General features: G+C 40.1%; 1 protein-coding gene across 7 annotated transcripts in view; it reads right to left on the bottom strand.

Moving 5' to 3' along the window:
- Elmo1 (engulfment and cell motility 1) overlaps window positions 1-21,389 on the bottom strand; it is a 517,847-nt gene that overhangs the window by 328,983 nt on the left and 167,475 nt on the right. For all 7 annotated transcript variants that reach the window (NM_080288.2, XM_006516544.4, XM_006516547.3 and 4 more), the window contains exons 7-8: window positions 17,779-17,814; window positions 4,752-4,851 (exon numbers count right to left, since the gene is read on the bottom strand). In NM_080288.2, the coding sequence (NP_525027.1) occupies window positions 4,752-4,851; window positions 17,779-17,814 (136 nt within the window). The remainder of the gene's footprint in view (window positions 1-4,751; window positions 4,852-17,778; window positions 17,815-21,389) is intronic.

Genomic DNA, 21,389 nt, shown 5'->3' with positions numbered 1-21,389 from the left:
TTCAACCCCCATGTAATTATCACACCATAATATGTAAAACTGGCATTAGGAAACATATAAGGAGAGATCATTGCAATGGTTCTTATTATCTTTCCACAAATTCTCTTATTGCTGGCTACTCTTCATGCCTCTCTTTGTTGAGATGTGCCTTAGGGTCTTGGGCATCTGCCTCCTGAGAACCTGTTGCTGATATTGTCAAATCCCTCTATCCTCATCCTTCGTGTCTTCTTTCTTTCTTTCTTTCCTTCTTTCTTTCTTTCTTTCTTTCTTTCTTTCTTTCTTTCTTTCTTTCTTTCTTTCTTCCTTCCTTCCTTCCTTCCTTCCTTCCTTCCTTCCTTCCTTCCTCCTCCTCCTTCTCCTTCTCCTCTCTCTCTCTCTCTCTCTCTCTCTCTCTCTCTCTCTCTCTCTTGTGTACCTGGTGCACACAGAGGCCAGAGAGGGTGTCAGATCCCCTGGAACTACGGTTACGGATGGTTGTAAGCAGCAGTGTGGTTAATGGGAATTGAACCCTGGTCCTTTAGAAGAGCATCCAGTCTCTTAATTGCTCAGCCGTCTCTCTATCCCCTGTCAAGTTTCTCATTAAATGGAAATTTACCACTTACTTCTACAAATATCCTTTAACAACAATTACTCCCCCCAAATATTCATTTAGTACTCTTGAATGTTTTCCAAGATAAAGGACACCTTCTTTAAAAAGATTTTAAGTTCTTTGGAAAATATTAATTTTCTCCTACACCCAGTGGGATACTGAGTGGTGGTAAAATCACCAATGATCTTTGCTTTCATTTAAGAACATTAGCATCTTCACCCATACTTCATTTCTAGTTGCCATGTCTTTGTATGTCTCATCCATGAAACTAATTGTTCACCTTCATTCCTCCTTTAACAAAGAATATCAGTCATTTCTGCAGCCCTAAAGTATTTCACCTAGTGAGCATCTTACATAAACCCAGTTGGGAGCTGGGAACAGGCCTGGTGTAAAGTATGTGTCCAGTTTGCTTGAGTCCTCACACAGTCCTAAGGCAAGCACCAGTTGGGCTTTGAACCTGACATCTTCCCCTGTTGTTATCCATCAGTTGTAACCAGACACTTAAATGGTCCAATTCTTTCCATCAGAAGTGATTTAAGCATATGTACTAACTGTCTTCCTCCAGGAACCTAGAGACAAACTCCTTAATAGTGAAGCTACAAACATCCTGGTGACCACATTGTAAACTATAGAAGAGAGTATAGTGGCGGGAGATTACAGGTTACCTAGGTAAATTTTACAATGCTGCACCACCCCATACACAACATTAACAGTGCTTTTTCTGTACCTTTCAGCTTCTCCTCGCCATATCACTGAGCCAGCTGAGGTCAGAACAGCACAGACTGGTGAAAGCAAGTCTGTATCCGAGAGACAGACACTGGAGCAATGAGTAATAAGAATGCATTTGACTTCTTCAGGACACGCACTCATGTTCATCGGTAAGTAGGGGCAATGTTTGGGGAACTTTTAAGAAGCTAAGGGCAGGGCTGCAGCACAGCTCAGCTGGTAAAGTGCTTGCCTCGCAAGCATGAGGTCCTGTGTTTGATCCCCAGCACCCATGTTTAAAACCAAGTGTAGGGCTAGAAGGATGGTTCAGCCGTTAGGAGCACTGAATGCTCTTCCAGAGGTCCTGAGTTCAATTCCATGCAACCACATGGTGGCTCACAGTCATCTGTAATGGGATCCAATGCCCTCTTCTGGTGTGTCTGAAGACAGCAACAGTGTACTCACATACATGAATCAAAAAAACAAAACAAAACTCCAAGTGTAGTGGTGTGTGCCTGTGATTCTATCACCGGGGAGACAGAAACAGGTGGATCCCTGAGGCTTGCTGGCCTAACCTAACTGGCAGGCTTTGGGTCCCAGTAAGACATCCATTCTAAAGAAACCAAGATGGATGTCTCCAGAGGAACAACACTCAAAGATGACCTCTGACTTCCCTCACAACCCACATGCATACACACCCCACACATGCCCTCACCCCCCGACCCAACCACAAATACAGAATATAAGTGGCATCAGCAGTACATAAAACAAGGAGAGCAAAAATACTGTTCAGGTCTCCAATTTCTTGAACACTATCTAAACTGTAAAAGGTCATCCATAGAGCCTGAAGATACAGGAACCTAGCATAACTGTCCTCTGAGAGGCTCCATCCAGCAGCCAATGGAAAGAGATGCAGAGACCCACACCAAAACATCTGAAGGATGTTTTAGGAGCAGAGAAAAAGATTGAGACAACAGAAGAGGACAGAGAACCCACAGAAAAACCGACAATGTCAACTAACCTGGACTCTTGGGGTCTCCCAGAAACTGAACCACCAACCAAAGACCACCCAGGCCACCTAAAATATGTAGTGGATGAGCAGCTTGGGCGTCATGAGTTTCCCAACAACTGGAGCAGGGGTTGTCCCTGATCCTGCCTGCCTATGGGCTGGGTGCCCCTGGATAGCCTTGTCTGGCCTCAGTGGGAGAGGATACACCCTGTCTCCTAGTGACTTGATGTGCGGAGGGAGGGGTAATGAAGGGTGACCCGCAGAGGTGGGATAAGGGAAGGACTTGCATGAGGGGGTACTGGGAGGAGAGAAAGGGCTGATATTGTATTGTCAAGTGAATAAATAAATTAATTAATTTAATTTCAAAATAAATGAAACATTAAAAAAGGCAAAAAGGGCCATCTATAGATAAGATAAAGCTGCACTATGAAATTTTAAATTACCCTTGTAGATGCTCATAAATCTCTCCAAAAGGCGAAACTCACTGGGTCAATGAAGAGAAATGCCTGAATGTTTGTTCTGAATGGAAACTGTCTGCAGAGTAAGCCAGGTCCTCAGAGCCTGTTGTTTTGCCCTTCCCTGTCAGACAAAGCACTGCACTGGTATTTTACTTGGCTTTGTGGATTTCCTAGCGGAGTTTTGCTGAAGATGCCCTGCACACAAATCCAGCTGCTCAGAATGCTGAATTTGGTCTAGCTAATGGATAAGAAGGGTCAACTTACACAGCATAATCAATTTTCTGCTTTTTTTTCAAACTCTCTTATCTAAGTAGCAATGCAATAGAAATTAGAAAAAGAATGTACTAGGATGCTGCCTTGAAAAATATTTCAATTTTGATTTAAATTGCAAGGGCAATTAGCTTTTGCTTCCTTAGCCTTAATGCGGGTTTTAAATTTAATTTAAAGTGAATTGGAATCATCTTAACTAGTTAAAAACCTGAATCGTCTCTGAGCACTTAACTCAAATCATTTTAAAAAACAAAGTTTTATTATTACTTTCTCATAACAATGAGCATTTCCTTGGAAATATATTTAAATCAAATTTCACCATGCTCCTTCTATTTTTCAACTTATATGATTTTCTTTTTTTTTAAATCTCAGGCTATGGGTGTGCCTCAGATGGAAGCAAGAATCCCTGAACTGTTATGGGTAGGTCAAGGAGGACAGCTCAGTACAAGATAGTGGCCCCATGCCACTGAAGAGAGTATGACCCTGCTGACGTAAGCTTGGTTTAGTTATGTGTGTGTGTCTCTGTGTGTATCTGTGTGTGCATGTGACTGTGTGCATTCACACATGCACACACAGGAGGAGGAGGAGAAGGAGGAGGAGGAGGAGGAGGAGGAGGAGGAGGAGGAGGAGGAGGAGGAGGAGGGGGAGGAGGAGGAGGAGGAGGAGGAGGAGGAGGAGGAGGAAACTACAATAAACCCAGAAAGCTAATGCCAGTGAACATACATAATTCTCTATGCAGAACAGCAATGTCACTATCCAGCAAGAAGGTCTCTGACACATGATGAACAGGACATTCAGATTATGAAAGAAAAACCTGCTGCAAATTCAGAAAGTATTAAACTTTTTAGTATAAAATTCCACTTAACCCAGTATCATTCATGTGTGGATTTATCTCTCTAGAACTTTTTCCAGAAAGTGAAGACATACCCCCGCCACCAGGTGAATGATCTTTGTAGCACATCAGTATCTTTGATCATCTAAGAGTTTTCTTCTGAGCAATTTAGCCAACAGTATGATTCGCTTTTACTTACCTCTACCTCTGAATTTGTAGATGTAGAAAAAGAAAGATTTAGAAGTATACCAAGAAGTCCCTTAGTTTCCAATTAGCTCTTACCTTAAATAAACATACCACATCCTGCAGACATGGGACCTGTGGGGCTTCGATTGCCAACACCCTTGGTCCAGAGACTATGTCTCTCTCCTATCTTTAATTTAAAATTGTTCCCCAAGATGAATGTCAAATGGAAAACACACAACATTATCTCTTAATGGTGGTGCTTTGTATGAAAATGGTGCCCAAAGACTACATATTTGCTTGCTTAGTCCTCCCACTTCTGCCAGTGATGAACTGTTTAGAAAGGATTAGGAATGTATCACTGAAACTGAACATGGAGACTTCAAAAGCCAACACCATTCCCAGTTAGCTCTCTCTCTGCCTTGTTAGGTCTTAAGATCTATAGATATATTATGCAAATTGAAGCAGAACACTTTGATTGCTCTTTAACTCTGGGTTCTTACACGCTACCATTTATGATATCTGTTGGGACAAAATGCAATTTTTACACAGCATTTGGGGGTTTTGTTTCCCCACATATATAATACTACCAAAATCACACCACTTTCAACATAAAAACTAAAAGAACAATTATAAAATACCTACAATGCAGAGAACTCTATGTGAAAAGAGAAAGGGCGAGAGACTAGGGAAGCACTGCCTTACCTTCTTAATGAAGGCCACTGAGAATGTATCCCATGATACAATGCCGTGGTCCATCAACTCCACAAAGGCTGTGAGAGTGAAGGACAGCATGTCTCCAAAGCTGCAAAACAAGAGGCATCATCATCATCACAGACCCCACAGCTTGGCACCAGGAAAGATGTAGAAGTGAGAAGGAGAGTCAAGTTTTCAAAGACCATAGGGGTAAGAAGCAGGACACTAACAGGACAGTATTCACATACAAGGTAGGGGAAAGGGCAGGAACTCGAAATCACCAAGTAGAGCCAGAGACTCGACAGGTTTTTCTCCCATGGGACACACTTTGGAGGGCTATGTCCCACCAGGCATTTCATTTCACCCCTCTGCAACTCTGTTTCCTCCACCGAGTAGCTGGATAATTGCTGTATAGCAAAAGGCTGCACAGAGAGTACTTTAAAAAGTGTAAAAGAATAATTTCTTTTGGTAATGTTAGCTTAACCAGCTTCTCAGCAAATGGCAGATAAATAAGAGAGGAACTTTATGGCCTATAGGAATCAAGAAGAAAAACTCAAACCTATAGTATTAATAATGTGACAGACAATTTCATGTTTACCCAGAATTTGATCTCCTTGATTTAGAATCCCGTGGAAAATAATCCAACTCTGTTCTAGGACCTGAGACCAAAATGCCCCAGCCAACTTAGCTTAGCTTCTGTTAAGCTGCTTGCTTGTACAAACTTCCCCTTCAGCTGCTGAGGACGATAACAGGATGCACTTTTCCCCTTTAAAATCCCCTTGATCTAAATGCTGAGGGTTTCATGGTGATCCAAATCCCTGTGTATAGTCCCAGCCAGCCGGAATCAAGACTTTCAGTTGGCTAAGAAACGTGGTTGAGTGATCATCTCTGGTGGGCTCCCCATAACACCAGCCCTTAACACAGGATTCAAAGGCACTGAAAAGATGGTTCAGTCGTGAAGTGTTCCTATTGTCCTTGAAGAGGACCACAGTTCAGTTCCCAGCACCCATGTTACATGGCTTACAACCACCGATAGTTTAACTTCAGCTACAAGGGTTCCAAAGCCCTTTTGTGGCCTCCATATGCTCTTGTACCTACATGAACATATACACACAAGTCAAAAGATATCACAAAAGGAATTCATATACACTATATGTATACACACGTGCAAATAGGTATGTAAGTAGCTCACTTGTTTTACATGAGTTAGGATTTTATATTTAGTTATTGTATTTTAAGTAATGTCTATGTGTGGGAGGCACAGAGGTTCTTGTGTTCCCAGATTAAGTGCTAGGGGAAGCCCTGGGCCCTTATCATGAGCTTCTCAGCCTATAGAACCCATCTTTATGGAAGATGTCACATGTAGTCAACCTATAGAACCCAACTTTATGTAATATGTCACCTATACATTACAGAGAGTTCTGATGTACTCATTCCTTAAGCTTTATGGTGCGCACAGATTGAGTTATTATCGGAAAAATTTTCACCAAGTTACACTAGACTTAAACATGCCTAAAATAAACTATTTGGGGTTAGACTCTTAAAGTTTGAAGCAACACTAGCCACTGAATCGTTTTGAGCTGAACTAACTTCTTGCCTCCCACAGATCATTACTCTGCTAGCCATGGTGGACACAGAGACCCGCACATCTATGGAGATAATGACTACAGAACGGGCTTGCTGGCTCAGCACTGGCTCCTTCAAACACAGATTCAATTGTGCTGTGGTTAGGGTCAGCACGTCCCAGAGGTCTGTGGGTTTAATACTTTACCCACCTTAGCCCTATGGAGAACTAGTGGAACCTGAGAGATGGGGCTCAATGAGCTGTCTTTACATCACTGCTCCTGAAGAGGGCAGCGAGGCCCTAGCCTCATCCTGTTTCGAGCATGGGAAGGGGTTTGTGCTCAACTTCACGTTCCTACCATGATGAATGACCTCACCAAAGCAAGGATCCCAGAATGCCAGTCAGAACTCCTATACTACATTATACAATAATGTATACGTCCATACTCAGTTTTTATTTGGTTGTTCAGAATAACACATCACATTATTTCTCCATTTCTAAGTCTCAAAACAAATTTAGGTTGAAGTTCTCTGTTATCAACTAATACAGTGAAAAAGAAGATATGAACAGAGTCTCCTCCACAGCCCTCCCTGCTGCTGGTCTGCTCAGTCCAGCTTTAAAAATCAACTTTCATTTTGGCGGTCATCATGCTGAAAGGAGCCCATCAAAGAGGACAGTAACTCAGAGACCAGAGGGAAAGAGAGGCGCTCAAAAGAAACAATTAGGAGATGGCAAGTCACAGAGCAAAGGGTTGGCCTCCCGCTCAACAGAGCAAATTACTTGACTGTCCCTCCCGGCTTTCAAAAGCTAGGGAAGAGGAAGCCAGTGGTGGTGACAATGGTCCTACCCTGGGGGTTATTTAGGAAAAGCAAGCCAGCTGACATGCCTCCAGCCCTTCAAACAGCAATGGAGAAGAAAAGTAAGCAGCAGGGAGAGGTTGGCTAAACCACCACAAAGTTAGGATTTTGAAAACCAAATGATGCTAAGGGTTTCAAACATTCCACAGCCCACTGTGGAAAAGGTGCTCTGTTCATAGAAGCAGGGAAAACACGGAGATCCTAATCTTGCAGGTGCCCCCTAGGTGGCATCAGAGGATCGAGTGTACCTCGGAAGGAAGTGCAGAATATGAAGAATTACTGGAAAAAGCAAAAACTTAGGAAGAGTAGAAAATAGGTTAAAAAAAATTAAAACCAAGGAAGTTTAAATAAAACTGCAAGAGCAACCCTACAAAAAGAGAATCACAAAAAGCCCATTATCAACCCCTACAGGAGAAAATGCTCAGAAAATAGAGACAGGTAGCACATTCAATTAGTAAGATTTATAACTCAACTGGGTAGGTTTCTGTTTTGCTGTGAGAATATCATTATACAGGCATACAATAATACAATAAACGTATTATTCAGAAGTATTATGGCAATTTTGTTTATTTACATACAAAGAATAAAACGATCTTTGGCATTTGTGTATACCTGATATGATAAAGGTTCATAGACCTTTAGGGGGTCATGGTTCTTTGAGGCTGTCACAGTGTCTATGAAGGGTCTGCCATGCCCCACGGAGAAGTAGAATGATGTCACCACAGCCTGCACTCAGCATAGACATACCTGCCTTGGTGATCAGAGAACCAACAATGCCAAAGAAAGCATCCCCTGATGGCTCAACTCTTCCTTCCCAGCCAGCTACCTGAGCCCTGGAGCACCCAAGGCCTTAGGCTCCACATCCGTCTCCATTAGTCTTGAAAAATGGTAAATAAATCATATACACTCCTTCTAAAGGATCTAAAGGCAATATGATTCAGCGCCTCAGCTACCTGCGCAGTGAAATCTCAATCCAAATGGCCTAAGGGAGACAATCATTCTGTTTCAAAGATCTGTCTACAGATCCCCGACAGGCTTCAAGAACCTGGGAAAGGAGACAAATGGAGAGAACTATGCGGGTTTCTGAACCTCCAAATGAGCTGTCTAAGGCTTTAATCTGGATAGCTATTGAGGAACAAGAGCAGAAATTCCCAGGTTGCACATTGCAAGCTCTGTAATACTCAGACACCATCAACAATAATGACTGCCAAGGAAAAGAAAGGCTGTGTCACACAACCTGACTATCAAGATGATGCTCTCTGGTCAGAATTGGCCCTTTCACTAACACAATAGCTAGATGATTGACAGGTTGATAGAAAGAATCATATAATATGATCTCCTCCTAACATATTAATTGTTAAATAGTATTGTAGTATGGTACAATATATAGCATACATACACGGAATACACATTATGGTATACGTATATACATATATTCCACAGAGTACATATAACTCCTTGTGGCTAACTGCTAAGTGGCGTAGTGTGCTTCCATGAAAACTTTTTTCACAATTCAACTTTAAAACCTCAGATGTAAGGTAAAGACGGCATGGTAAATTTTTATTCTATTTTAAATCAAAAGACTTCTTTCCAGTGAGGTGGAGCTAGCAGCTTTTCTCGAACTCAGCTGTCAATATTTACTTCCACTCCTGCAGGACTGACTCAAACACCACAGAGGAAAGACAAAGGCTCAGATTCTACTTTTGAAATCAATGCAGAGTGGAGGGGGAAGCCTTTAAAGAATTACAAATGTAAAGGAACCACGAGGCACATTCTGGGACGCTTTCCTTGTTTTTTAATGAAGTGCTGTGCTAAGGAGTCTGCAGTACTGCCTGCTGCACTGGTCGACTTCCATTCTCCCAGCTGACACACCATGTGTGCTGGACTGACTCAAGTAAATGTTTCTCATCAATGTGAGGATGAGCCCTCATTCCAAGGAAAACCCAGCCAGTCTAAAAACAAGCATGTAAACGTAAGCTGGTAGTTTTGTAAAAGCACAGTCCTTGCAAATCTTTCCATAGCACGGTGTGCCCAAGACACAACCAGCAGCGGAATAATAAACATAAAGGCAACTTTTAAAGCCATTCATGAACAGTAGCAAACAGACCCTTACTAAAGGCTACAGTTCCTCCCCTGTTCAGGCTTCCTATGTCCATCAACTGTGGGTAACACTTGCCTCCATTGGAGGCTGTAGATAACTAAATCCCCAATTAGACACTCTACTTATCCTCCAGAACCTGCTGGGCCCATATTAGTAGGCATAATCACGACTGCTTTCCTGAACACTGGACTTGGTTATATTTCTATGAATCAACCCGCCTCTCTCTTAGGTCAGTATCATGCTGCTGTGATAACCTGTCCTACAGCAGAGCTTACAGGCACCTAATAGCCCTCTCAGATTTTCTTGTTAGCTATTTATGCAATATGTATTTTCACCTAAATTTTAGAAAGTTCTCATTTTTTTAATTTTTACTTTTATGTATTGTATATGTAGTTTTGGTGGGGATGATGATGATGATGGTGTGTGTGTGTGTGTGTGTGTGTGTGTGTGTACCTGTGTGTATGACTGTGTGTGTATGTACCTGTGTATGTGTGTACCCATGTGTGTGCACAATATTGCACACATGTGTAGATCTAAGGACAACTTAACGTCAGTTCTCTCTGTTCACCATGAAAATCCCAGGAACTGAGCGCAGGAAAAGTGCCGTTAGCCAGTGAACCATCTCACAAGTCCTATTATTTTTTTCCAGTGATTTGCATACTATTAAACTGAGATTTGCAGAGAAGCAGTTATCTTTAATATTGTTTATCAATCCATAAAATGGTCTGTTCCCACTGATTTAGATCTTTAAACTGGCTTAGTAATTTTTATTGTTCCATGAACAGATAACTGCAAATTCAAGTTGAATTTATTCAAAAGAATTTTCTCCTTTTGACACTTTATAAATGGGGAAATGTAATGTCATTTCTTTTTGTTTGCTGTGAAAATGAAAGTACACAGAATTTTATGTAGGGATATTCTATCTCAAGATGTTGGTAGGTATGTTATCACATCTGCCAGGCTCTCGGCAGCTTTGTTAGGATTTTCTACATAATTGAGCCTTCTATGCATAGAGATAGTTTTATGTCTTTCTGATATTGGGCCTTTTAACTTCTTTCTTGACTTCTCACAAATGGCAAAAGCTCATACATAACTCAGCCCCCAAAAAGTACAGAATAAAACATGTGTCTTTTTGATAATCTTAAAGATAGAACACATTAGGTTTCCCACCAATAATATACATATATACTATTGTGTGTGTGTGTGTGTGTGTGTATAGATATAGATATATAGATATATAGATATATATGGGTCTTCATCAGGCTGTTCTGCTGGAAAAATTTTTTTAATTATTTATTTTATGTATATGAGTACACTGTCACTGTCTTCAGACACACCAGAAGAGGGCATCAGGTCCCATTACAGATGGTTGTGAGCCACCATGTGGTTGCTAGGAATTGAATTCAGGACTCTGAAAGAGCAGTCTGTGCTCTTAACAGCTGAGCTATCTCTTGAGTTTTATGGTCTTTTTCTTATAAAATAATTTTATCTGATGTGTTTTATTAAATGCCTAACATTGATTGATTTTCAGATGTTAAGCTGTTTCTGTTATAAATCACACTAGCCAATGTATTAGACTTTGTTGCTGTGGAGTAAACAGCCTTGACTTAGAGCTGGCACAAGTCAGGAAATGTTATTGCTTTATGTATTTCTTGGCTCTATGTTAATATCTTGCTGGGGTCTTCTGTACCTCTGTTCACTGGTAAACTTGTCCATAATATTTAATTCCTGAATTGTCATAGTCAGATTGAGATATCGAATGATGCAGGCCACATGAAAGTGCTATAAACTGTTCCTCCTCCTTTGTTATATATTTGGTAAATCTTCCACAATGTATAATGGATTTTACCCATGTAATCAGTTTTCACACCACCAAGGTTTTTTTTATAGTGATCTTAACTCCTGAGAAAACATGAATGCTCCCAGCAATTATTCACTAAGAGTCAGTTTTAACATATAGGTTTTATTTCTCTAAGAAGCAGAAGTTGAGATAGAGTTAGGAGATGGAGGGGTTTGTTGGAAAACTAGATAACGACTGTGTAAGACAAAAGGCCTTAGCCTGGGCCTTCGGTGACTTGGTCAGCAAAATGCCTATCTTTTGAGGGAAAGAAGCTGGGTTCGATACACCTCACCCCTGTACATGCATAAAATGATCAGTATGATGGGTGGAAGGTGAAACTCCTGAGCTAAGGAAAGCAGAGACAGGAGTGTCCCTGGGGGTCACTCACCAGTAAGTCCAGCCTAGTTGGTGAACTTCAGGCCCGTGGGAGATTTTGTTTTCATGGATGGCATTCAACATTTCCATCTGGCTTCCACAAGCACACGTACACACACATACAGAAACACACACACACACACCACTCTGTGTATGCACACCTCCATACACATGTAGATACTTGTACGAAATTAAAAAAGAAGAAAAAGAAAACGGTGAAGCCGAAGGCATGGAGTTTGCAGAACATACTGTAGATTAGATATCGAGAGAGGAAGTTGATGAAGACCTAACAGTCAACTTGAGAAACTTCTAGAAAACTTTAAAGCAACTTTAAAGTGGTGAATAATAAATTTTACAACAATCCATGGCTCCAGGAAGAGTCCATAATGGGCAGAAAGAGGCTGCTGGGAGATGACAGCCATGGTTTAAAGCTGGCATACATTTAGAATGCCCTATAGCTGAAAACTGTTCAGAAACGACTCTCCTGTGACCGAGCAGCAAGGTATTCTGGAAAGGGGATCAAACCACGTGTTTCCATTGCAGATACACACCGTGATTTCTATTTCATAAGGACTTTTGTGCATTTAATCTAAAATTTAAAATTTACCAGCAGAGAAACATTTGCAGTGTGCCCTCATGTTGCTTTTCAAATCAGCAGGCTCTGCAGCGATCCACTCTCTGCTGCTTCTGGAGCTCACTTCTCATCTCCGTAACGACCTTTTTTTCACTCTCCAGAAGGTCTCCAAATAATTTCATTTCCCTAAAATTTCTTTATTCTTTGTCTTTTTCATCTTTCATTGATTGCTGTTCTCCTACTCCCCTGAGTATAAAATTATATCCCTGATTTCTTTCTTTTTATTTAAAATTTGTTTCATTCAAAATATTTTGATCCTATTCTTTCCCCTCCTTTAACTCCTCCCATGTCTTCCTCACCTTCACACATACCAATGTCTGGTTATTTCTCTGACTCAAAAAACAAACAAAACCAAAAATTGGAAATACAAACAAACAACAATGTAAGACAAATGCCATCCCCGCGTCTCCCAACTCCCACCCCCACCCCTCAACTATATAGTGTCCATTTTCTGTTGGCCCACTACTCCTGGGCACAAAGCACTGGGAACGGGGCCTGCTTGTGTTGCAATTTGTTTAACAGACTCAGTTACACTCCACTAGAGAACTGATTTTCATTTTTCCAGCAGTTATCAATTCAATTGTAAATAGCTTCTTTGTGTTGTAAATAGTTACTTAATTCTGTCTGATTTGAAACTGCTTTCTGTTCGCACTGTCACAGTCCCTGTAAGTTTATATAAGTATCAGCCCTGTGGAATCTGAAAAGATGCCGTTTCCTTAGAAACGTTTCCTTCTACCACCTCTGCCTCTTCTACCTCTTCTTCTGCACAGACCCCTGAGCCTTGAAGGGAGGGGTCTGATAAAGACATCTCATTTAACACTGAGTGCTGTAAAGTCTCATTCTCTGCTCATTGTCTACTTGTGTGTTGCTGTATTAATCCCCATTAACTGTAAGAACAAACTTCTCTCGTGAGGGTTAACCAAGGCGCGTACTGATGGGTAAAGCAATTTGTCATTAGAAATCATTTTATTGCTATGCTCCCTTGGCAGAATCGTAATTTTTCTCCTATGTCCCTGACCTATCTGGTCTCAGATTCTTGGCCACAGTAGCAGTGTCAGGTATGGGTTCCATCTCAGGGAGTATTCCTTAAATCCAATTTTTTAAAAAAAGTAGTGTATTACTCTATAACATTTGTGCCACCACTTCACCAGTATATCTAACAGACCTGATACACATACGGACTCAGCCACTGTGAGAGCAAGCACAAGCGAAGCACAGGTTAAAACCAGTTTGAGGTTTTAGGGGTTTGAGCTGTATTATTGCTTTTCTCATCCAGTAGCATACAGGAATGCTAGCTGGTAGGGGTGAACCTTAGGCTGGGCATCAGTTCAATTTCTCCATACTTGATGACACAAAACGTGTTGCCTTCGGCAATAAGACCTTACCTACTAGGTTACAGAGAATGACCAGTACCCTTGGCAATAGCCTGTGAAGCTTGGAGTTGTCTATGGGACCCTTTGGGCCTGGCCAACAACTCAACAAGTTGTAACCCATTGCTGTCACTGGAGGTTTTATTTGGTGGCATAAGGAGTCTAGCTAGGTCATTATCCCATCCCTAAGCCCATTATATGGTGACTCTGGTCAAATTCCTTTCGTGTATGTATTTGTCCCAGGAAGCTTCTACAGGAGTTGGTTTCCATGAGGCGTTTCCAAGGCCTTTAGTGTTAGTAGTTCCCACTCATATTCCCTCCCCTCCCCTGCCTTCCCACTCCTTCCCATTTAATCTTCCAATTCTGTGTCGTTCCTTTTATTTTTAGCTTTTTTTCAGCATAAGCATTTAAGAGTATACAATCCACTGTAAACACTGCCTTTACCTGAACACACATTTTGTATTTTCAACCAAGTCATTGTTCCTCAACTCTTAGAAAAATAAGCATGATTTCTAATTTCTAATTTCCAGGCACCTGCATATTTTCAGCTATTTATTAATGATTTCTTGTAAATGTCCTTGGGATGAAAAGCATAATCTGCATAATTCAAGCTAATTTCAACTTCTTGAGATACATGATGATCTGCATCTGATCCACCTTGACGAATATTTCACATATACTGAGATCTATATTCTCCTCTCAGTAAGGATGACGCTCCATAAACAATATACACTAATGTCAATTACAGCATCTTTATCTTACTGAGTTTACCAAGTTTCCTACTCATTATGAGACAGGGTCTTTAAATCCTCAACTAACAGGATGAGTTTATTTGCTTCTAGTAGCTTTGCTTCGTGCATTTTTGCAGCTTATGTTAGATTCATACATATTTATTGAGTTCTAATGGCTTATTTTTAATATTATTTAGAACATTTTTCCTGACAACATATCACCTTTCAGTCTTATATCTCTCGATATTAATAAAACCACTCATATTACTAGTAGCATGTGTAAGATATGTATTTTTCCATTTTAACTTTCAAATCTGTTTGGTCCCCTCTAATATTTTATACACAGTCTGTATGTGGGGTCATCCTGCATTATTTGCTCTCACAATCCCAGCCTTTTAAATAAAGTGTATAGTCCATTTACATTTACTGTATTGTTAAGTTTAAAATATCAATAAACAGTTGGTTTCTATCTGTCCCAGATATGTCGTATGTTGCTTTTGAATTAATGAAATATTTTTTGTTTTGCAGCTCAGTTTAATATTTCTACTGGATTTTGAGCTATACAACTTTTATAATTTTACAAAGTGAACATTACACAGTAGGATGCTTTTTAGACTATCTTTTTAATGTCTTCACCTGTTGCACTTCTACTGTTATATATTTTAAATCTACATAAGACATAAACCCTATAATAAAATGGAATTTTAATTTCTTTGTATACAGTTACATGTCTTCAAATAAAAAAGTACAGTTTATCTTCATACAGTTATACACTTGACAGTTTCCCTTGTTCATACTTTCAGATAAAGCCCAATTTTTATCTGCTGTTAGGTCTCTTCCATTTGAAGAGCTTGCTTTTTATCTCATATAATGCTAGCAATAAGTTGTCTTTTTAGTTAGTTATTTGAAAATTCCATATAATGCATTCTGGTTAATCTCCCCCCTCTGGAAACTAAAAGATTATTAGTTCACCTTCACTTCCAGGGAGAGTTTTATATCAAATACAAAATTCTGGTGTTCACAGTTTCTTCCTTCCTTCCTTCCTTCCTTCCTTCCTTCCTTCCTTCCTTCCTTCCTTCCTTCCTCCCTCCCTCCCTCCCTCCCTTCCTCCTCCTCCTCCTTCTTCTTCCTTCTCCTTCTCCTCCTCTTCCTTCTCTTCCTCCTCCTCCTTTTCACCCTCCTCCTCCCTCTTCTTCTTCACATGATGTCTTCTGGTCTTCATTAGTTCTAGTGAGAACTCAGTCTTCAGTCTTAATTTTATGCCTGGAATGTAGTAAGTTCTCTTTCCCTGACTGCCCTAAAGGTTTTAATTTTAACATGGATTTCAAAGCTTTTATATTCCCAGGTATAATTTCCTTTGTATTCATCTTTCATGGGTTTCATAAGTTTCTTAATTCTGTGAATTTATATATCTCTATGCATTTTATTTTTTTCCTGTAATGATTTACAAATACTTTTCTGTCCCATACATGTTTCTCTCCTTTTGAGAGTACTTTTGAGGTGCTAAATATTTTAAGTCACATTTTTTACCTCATAGGTAAAGTATTTAGTATTCAGTTTTCTATTTTTAGACTGAATAATTACAGATTTCAATGCTAGGTCACACTGCTACCTTCAATTCCATAAAGTTACTTTATCATTTTAACTATTGTACTTTTTAGACTTTGAAGTTTTTTTCCTTTCTTTTCTTCTAAGCCACTTTAAACTTTTTGAGGGTTTTCTTTACACCTACATGGAGATCTGTGCACCAGTTGCATGTAGTGATCATGAAGGCCAGGAGAGGGCAGTAGGTACCATGCAACTGGAATACAAACAGCTGTGACCTGCCATTTGGGTGCTGGAAACTAAACCCAGGTCCTCTAGAAAAGCAGCCAATGCTCTTAACCATGGAGTCATCTCTCTCGTCTCCACTTTTTTAGTCTTATAAGTGATATGTGTTGCATGTTATCTATATCTCTGTAAAGACTTCCCAAAAGTTCATTCACTATACTAATACTTTAAGCATATCTTTACTATTACTAATTTCCGCTTAGCTAACAACTTTCTTTATGACATTTTCCTACTGCCTTTCATTTTACTTCTGTTCATATTCACATTTCCATTAGCCTCTTTTACCCACTTGTCTCTATCATATACAAAAAAATACCTGACCCATGACCACCACCACCACCAACAACAACAACAACAGGAACTACTACTACTACTATTACTACTGTTGTCTTCAAAAGTTCAAGAATTTTTATCTGTCAATTTTAATATCTGGTCATCTTTGGTTTGATTTTTTTACTAAGTATTTTTTCTCCCTCTCTTAACTATGTACATAGTCTTAATGACTCTAGATAGATAGATAGATAGATAGATAGATAGATAGATAGATAGATATAGATAGAGAGAATTGTGTGATAGACACTGAATAAGATTGTCAAGCTTCATAGTTCAGACTTTTGTTCTAGTAGGTTAGCTCACCTACACTCTGCAGTGACTGACAGCTCACAACTCTGAACAATCCTTCCAGCTTTCAGTCAGGACCTGCTTTTATTTAGCCAGGCTTCCTGGAGGTTCACACACACACACACATTTACATTGCAGTAGTATGTGATGGATTCCTAAACAAGTCATAAGGTGTGGCATCTTGCATAATTTGAGCTTCCTCCAACTCCATGGATTCTCGTTAATATTCTAGCTGTCTGTAAGCTCCAAACTGATAACAGGGTAACACTGAGCCTCACTGGTGCCTCTTATACTGGGACCAGCAGGTATCCTGCTCCAAACAGAAGCAAACAAACCAATCTCACTGAAGGGAAAATTATTCTATTTCAAGAGTGTGACCACTGGGAGGTTCTTCATGCTCCAGTGGATGACCCTCTCTGTATGTATGAACACGGGTCATTTGGCTTAGTGGCTATCAAAACATACAAACATAGAAGCAAGCATGAAACAAACTGGGAAGTGGTTGTGTCAGGGCACAGAGCAGAAGTTGGTAGGTGATCAGATATGCAAATGATCATATTTTAATACACTAGTAAATTCTCAATAGTAAGGAAAACATCTTTTTAAAAAGATAACTTCTAACATCTCCAGACACGACTATCATGGACTTAATATGCAGGAGATGAGCAAGAAAACTTTCTTTTTCAGACTTAAATAATTTTCATTCTATGTACAAATCCTGTTTTGTTTTGGTTTTTTTTTTGTTTGAATATGAATCTTTTGCTTTCTGAGTCACAGAAGAAAGTCAAAGACCCTAACGTTCAACAACACATGGGCCACAAAGGAGAACATCTTATTTGAAGTAATGCATAAAATTACATCTATCATTGCTCAAGGAAGGGAGCAATTCAGCTTTGATCACTTAGAGATAACAATCATAAAATACCCTTTCTGCCACAGTAAGTAGCAAAAGGAAATTTTTTTAAATTATCTTAAATTGTTTTAAAAGAACATCAAACAAAGCGGAGAAACACTCAAAATATCTAGATGCATAATTATGAAATGAGAGGTCAGGATTTAATTAGGTAGGCACAGTAAGGAATTATGAAATCACATCAGGAGATATATCCTTACCAGGGCTTCATAATCTTCTGCAACTTCTGGTATCGTCTGCAAAAGTAAGAACACCATATGAGCTTCAAAACCGTGATTTTTATGTAATAAACCTATCTAGAAAAAAATCAGGATTAGACACAGTTCAGTAGAAACACTTATCCATCGAAACACATAAGCCACAGTAATCATTTGACTATAACAACGGTAACAGTCAGAAACAAGATGGCCATGTTCAATGGAGAAAGAAACCCCATGAAGCAAGTATGGGTGACTTTGCAATGGGTTAAGCTGTGGCAGAAGGACTAGACTAGAAGTAACTTAGTTTCTTTCTTCAGTAAAGTCTACACTGATTACAAGGTCTTCATCTCTTGAGAGCCAGTGTAGGAACCAATATAGTCAGGAAGCTAGGAGTGAGGCTGAGAATGGAGCTTGCCACAGACAAACCTGACATTTCAACTATTTTAAAATGTTTTATGCTCACTCGTTTAAGACTCTTTAAGGTTTTTTTGTTTTTTTTTTTTTTTTTTTTTGCAATCATCCTCCAGCCTCAAGTGTTAGGATTACTAAACTGAGAAAAAGGAATTTGGGGAGCAACAGAAACTTCCTAGGCTCAAGAAGACACAGGTAAAGACTTAAAAGACTCTAATTCTCTCAAGGCACCTTCCATTCCTCAAGTCAGCCAGATCCATCAAGCTTTAAATCTTCCTGTGGTGTGCTAGACCGTAGTAGTGGACCAGGCCATCCCATCTCTAAGGTCACTGACTATCTAGGGTCTATCCCTCCCTAGAGCTGGTCACATCTCTAAGAAACAGACAGGGATGGCCTCCTTTCAGTATAAGGTGTGCTTGGAGTTCATCAGTTATGGACGAGCAGAAGGCATTGGGCACCTCTCTCCTCCAGCTAAAGCTGGCACACGCTTCTCTCAGAACTCTGAGACTTGGAAAATTCCAGATCATCTGCTATGTGACTGAGCACACCACTAGAAAAAAAGGAAGAAGTCTCAAGCTCCGGATTTTTTTTTTTTTTTTTTTTTTTTTTGGATTCGGTTTTGTGTCTTAAGCCAATGAGTGTCTTAAGTCATTTGTGTCTTAAGTCATTTGAGATGGGGAAAAAAAATCTTCCTATGGGAAAAGACAGGAATTGCTCATGAATGAGTAGCTTTAGAATACACTCTTTTGTGCCAGATAAGCCCACCGGCCACTTTAATTTTTTTCTCTGAACCAGTGTCACTTTCTACAAAAATGGTATATTTAAAATGTTTGTCGGGCTGGAGAGATGGCTTAGTAGATAAGAGCTCTTGCAGAGGTCCTGAGTTCAATTCCCAGCAAGCATGTGGTGGCTCACAACCATTATAATGGGATCTGATGCCCTCTTCTGGTGTGTCTGAAGACAGCTACAGTGAACTCGTACGCATAAAATAAATCTTTTAAAGAATGTTTTGTTTTAAAAACTTTCAAACCACGTTGCTCAACAAAAAAAGTGGTATGTATTTTGTGGTCTTATAAGATCCATAGGGACAATCTCTCTGGTTTCCTGAAAGGGATGTTACATGAAAGGGAACTCCCACAGGTATATTCAGATTCAACTCGGTGGTGAAGCCCCAAGCTAGAGCTTGTGAATAAAGACCCTGGTGTGATTAAAAGAAAAAGGTTTTGTTTTCACTAGTCTTTTGAAGTTGTTATTATCTTATTTCTCACATATCCCCCCCCCCCCCCATCATCTGACTTTTAGGATACTTATAGGAGACTGCCTTGCACCTGATTTTCTTTCCTCATCTTCAGTGACAAAGGCCATCCCATGTCTAAGCTCACTGCCTTTCAGTCCTTTGAAGAGCAGGGCTTTGCATGAGGAGAAAGGGACGGAAGTTCAAATGCACGCACTTATGTACTTGAGTGGTTGCTGAATGATTTCACTCTTCAAGAGAAATTACAATCTATGTCGAAATGTAACCCCGAGTCAAGAAAAAATGATCGGAAAAGTTGAGGGTACATGAGAAGGGAATAGGCCCCTCACCTAGGGATCTGGTTGAAGTCTCTTGCCAATAAAGAAGAATCCCACACGTTAACAACTGCTTTAGCATTTTTCCTTCCTAGATATAAGGGTCAATTTTCTAGGAATCTCACTAGGAGTCCGTTTGCAAGGAGGAGCATGTGGTAAATGCCTGTGAAAGCACAGAAGCTCCTGGCCGAATCTCCCTACCAGACCCTAACTCCAGGTTAGGAGTCTCCAAAGCATGCTCACTTATCTCAGTTATAAAAGGAGAGGAAAGAGGAAAATGGATTCTTAGCAAAATGGTATGCATGCCTAATACTAAGATGACGAATCAGGAATCTTCTTGGGGGGCCCATACCTACACTGGTGTGTATCTGTCACATCTTACTCTGTGACTTTCCCCAGAGATGCCGATACCTACACAATTGCATATGTCTTACTTCTATGACTCCTTTGACTAACTCATACCCACTCTTGAGTGTGTCTTATCCTCTTAGAAAAGCATGGCCCAAACTCTTAGGCGTAGCTTACGTTTTCCACGATAACCTCTTTCTCACTTGTCAAGCTGAGACTTGAAGTAAAATGTATTGAACAAAGTCTCCAACTCTGCGTCATTGTTTCAGCAAGTTCAAATCCTGAATATCTGGTTCATTACTACAGATGTCAAAGCAAAGCACCTGGTTTTGGCTCGTGTCAATGATCTAAAGATAAGGTTACAGGCTGCTGAGGGTGACACTATCGACCTATGTCTGTTCCCACACTGCTGGCAATTCTTCCAGGAACCCAAAAAGCCACATGAAGGTTGAACTCTATGTAATTAATAAAACAGAAAAGTAAGTGTTTCCTCTTCCCTTCCATTTCCCCTTCCTTTACTTAAAATAATATTTATTATTTTACTTCCTTCCTTTACCAAAAAGTCATTGGCAGAATCAAAGAAGTAGGGAAGACTGGCATGAGCAGACATATGCTAGGGACATTTTCAGAACCCAATGGAACCACAGGGAAATAGCACTTCTTTGGAAAATGTCTCATGTCAGGACTAAGGTTTAAATAAAAGGTACATTGTAGAGAGACAAAAAAGAAAACAACGTTCTGAAAATAATGGGAGACAGACAGAAGGACACAGAAACTGCAGAGCCACCACGGGTCAAGCCTAAAGAAGAGGACCACGCAATAAATAATACTAGTGGCAGAGGACAATGTACTGAACAAACAGAAATAAAGGATCTGCTTGGCTGTAAAGGGTGATGTGGCCATAAACTTTAAGGACAGAAACTCTGGGGTAGTCATAGAAACCTGATTTATGAACCTTTGTTGTGTCACTGTGCTAAGCACGGCCAATTTAAAATACCAACATGACATCCTTGAGCTCACATCTAGAACAGTTATACAGAAATGACAAGGAGCTAGGCAAACATCTCATTAACAAAGGATAAAACAAGCGAACACTAGACCGGAGAGTCTGTGCTACAGACGGAAGGCACTAACTACACCATGAGAGACAGTACTGCTGCAGAGCACTCGGGTGGGAACCATCACTGACACAAGCCACTCAGAAAAGAACGTCAGATCTGGAGTGAAACTGGGGTGACAGGTTCCATTTTGCATGATTTCATAGTTGTTTTCAAAAAATGCAA

The sequence above is a fragment of the Mus musculus genome, chromosome 13 (assembly GCF_000001635.26).
Source record: "Mus musculus strain C57BL/6J chromosome 13, GRCm38.p6 C57BL/6J".
Classification (NCBI taxonomy): Eukaryota; Metazoa; Chordata; class Mammalia; order Rodentia; family Muridae; genus Mus; species Mus musculus.
This window is presented reverse-complemented; position numbering and strand designations above follow the sequence as displayed.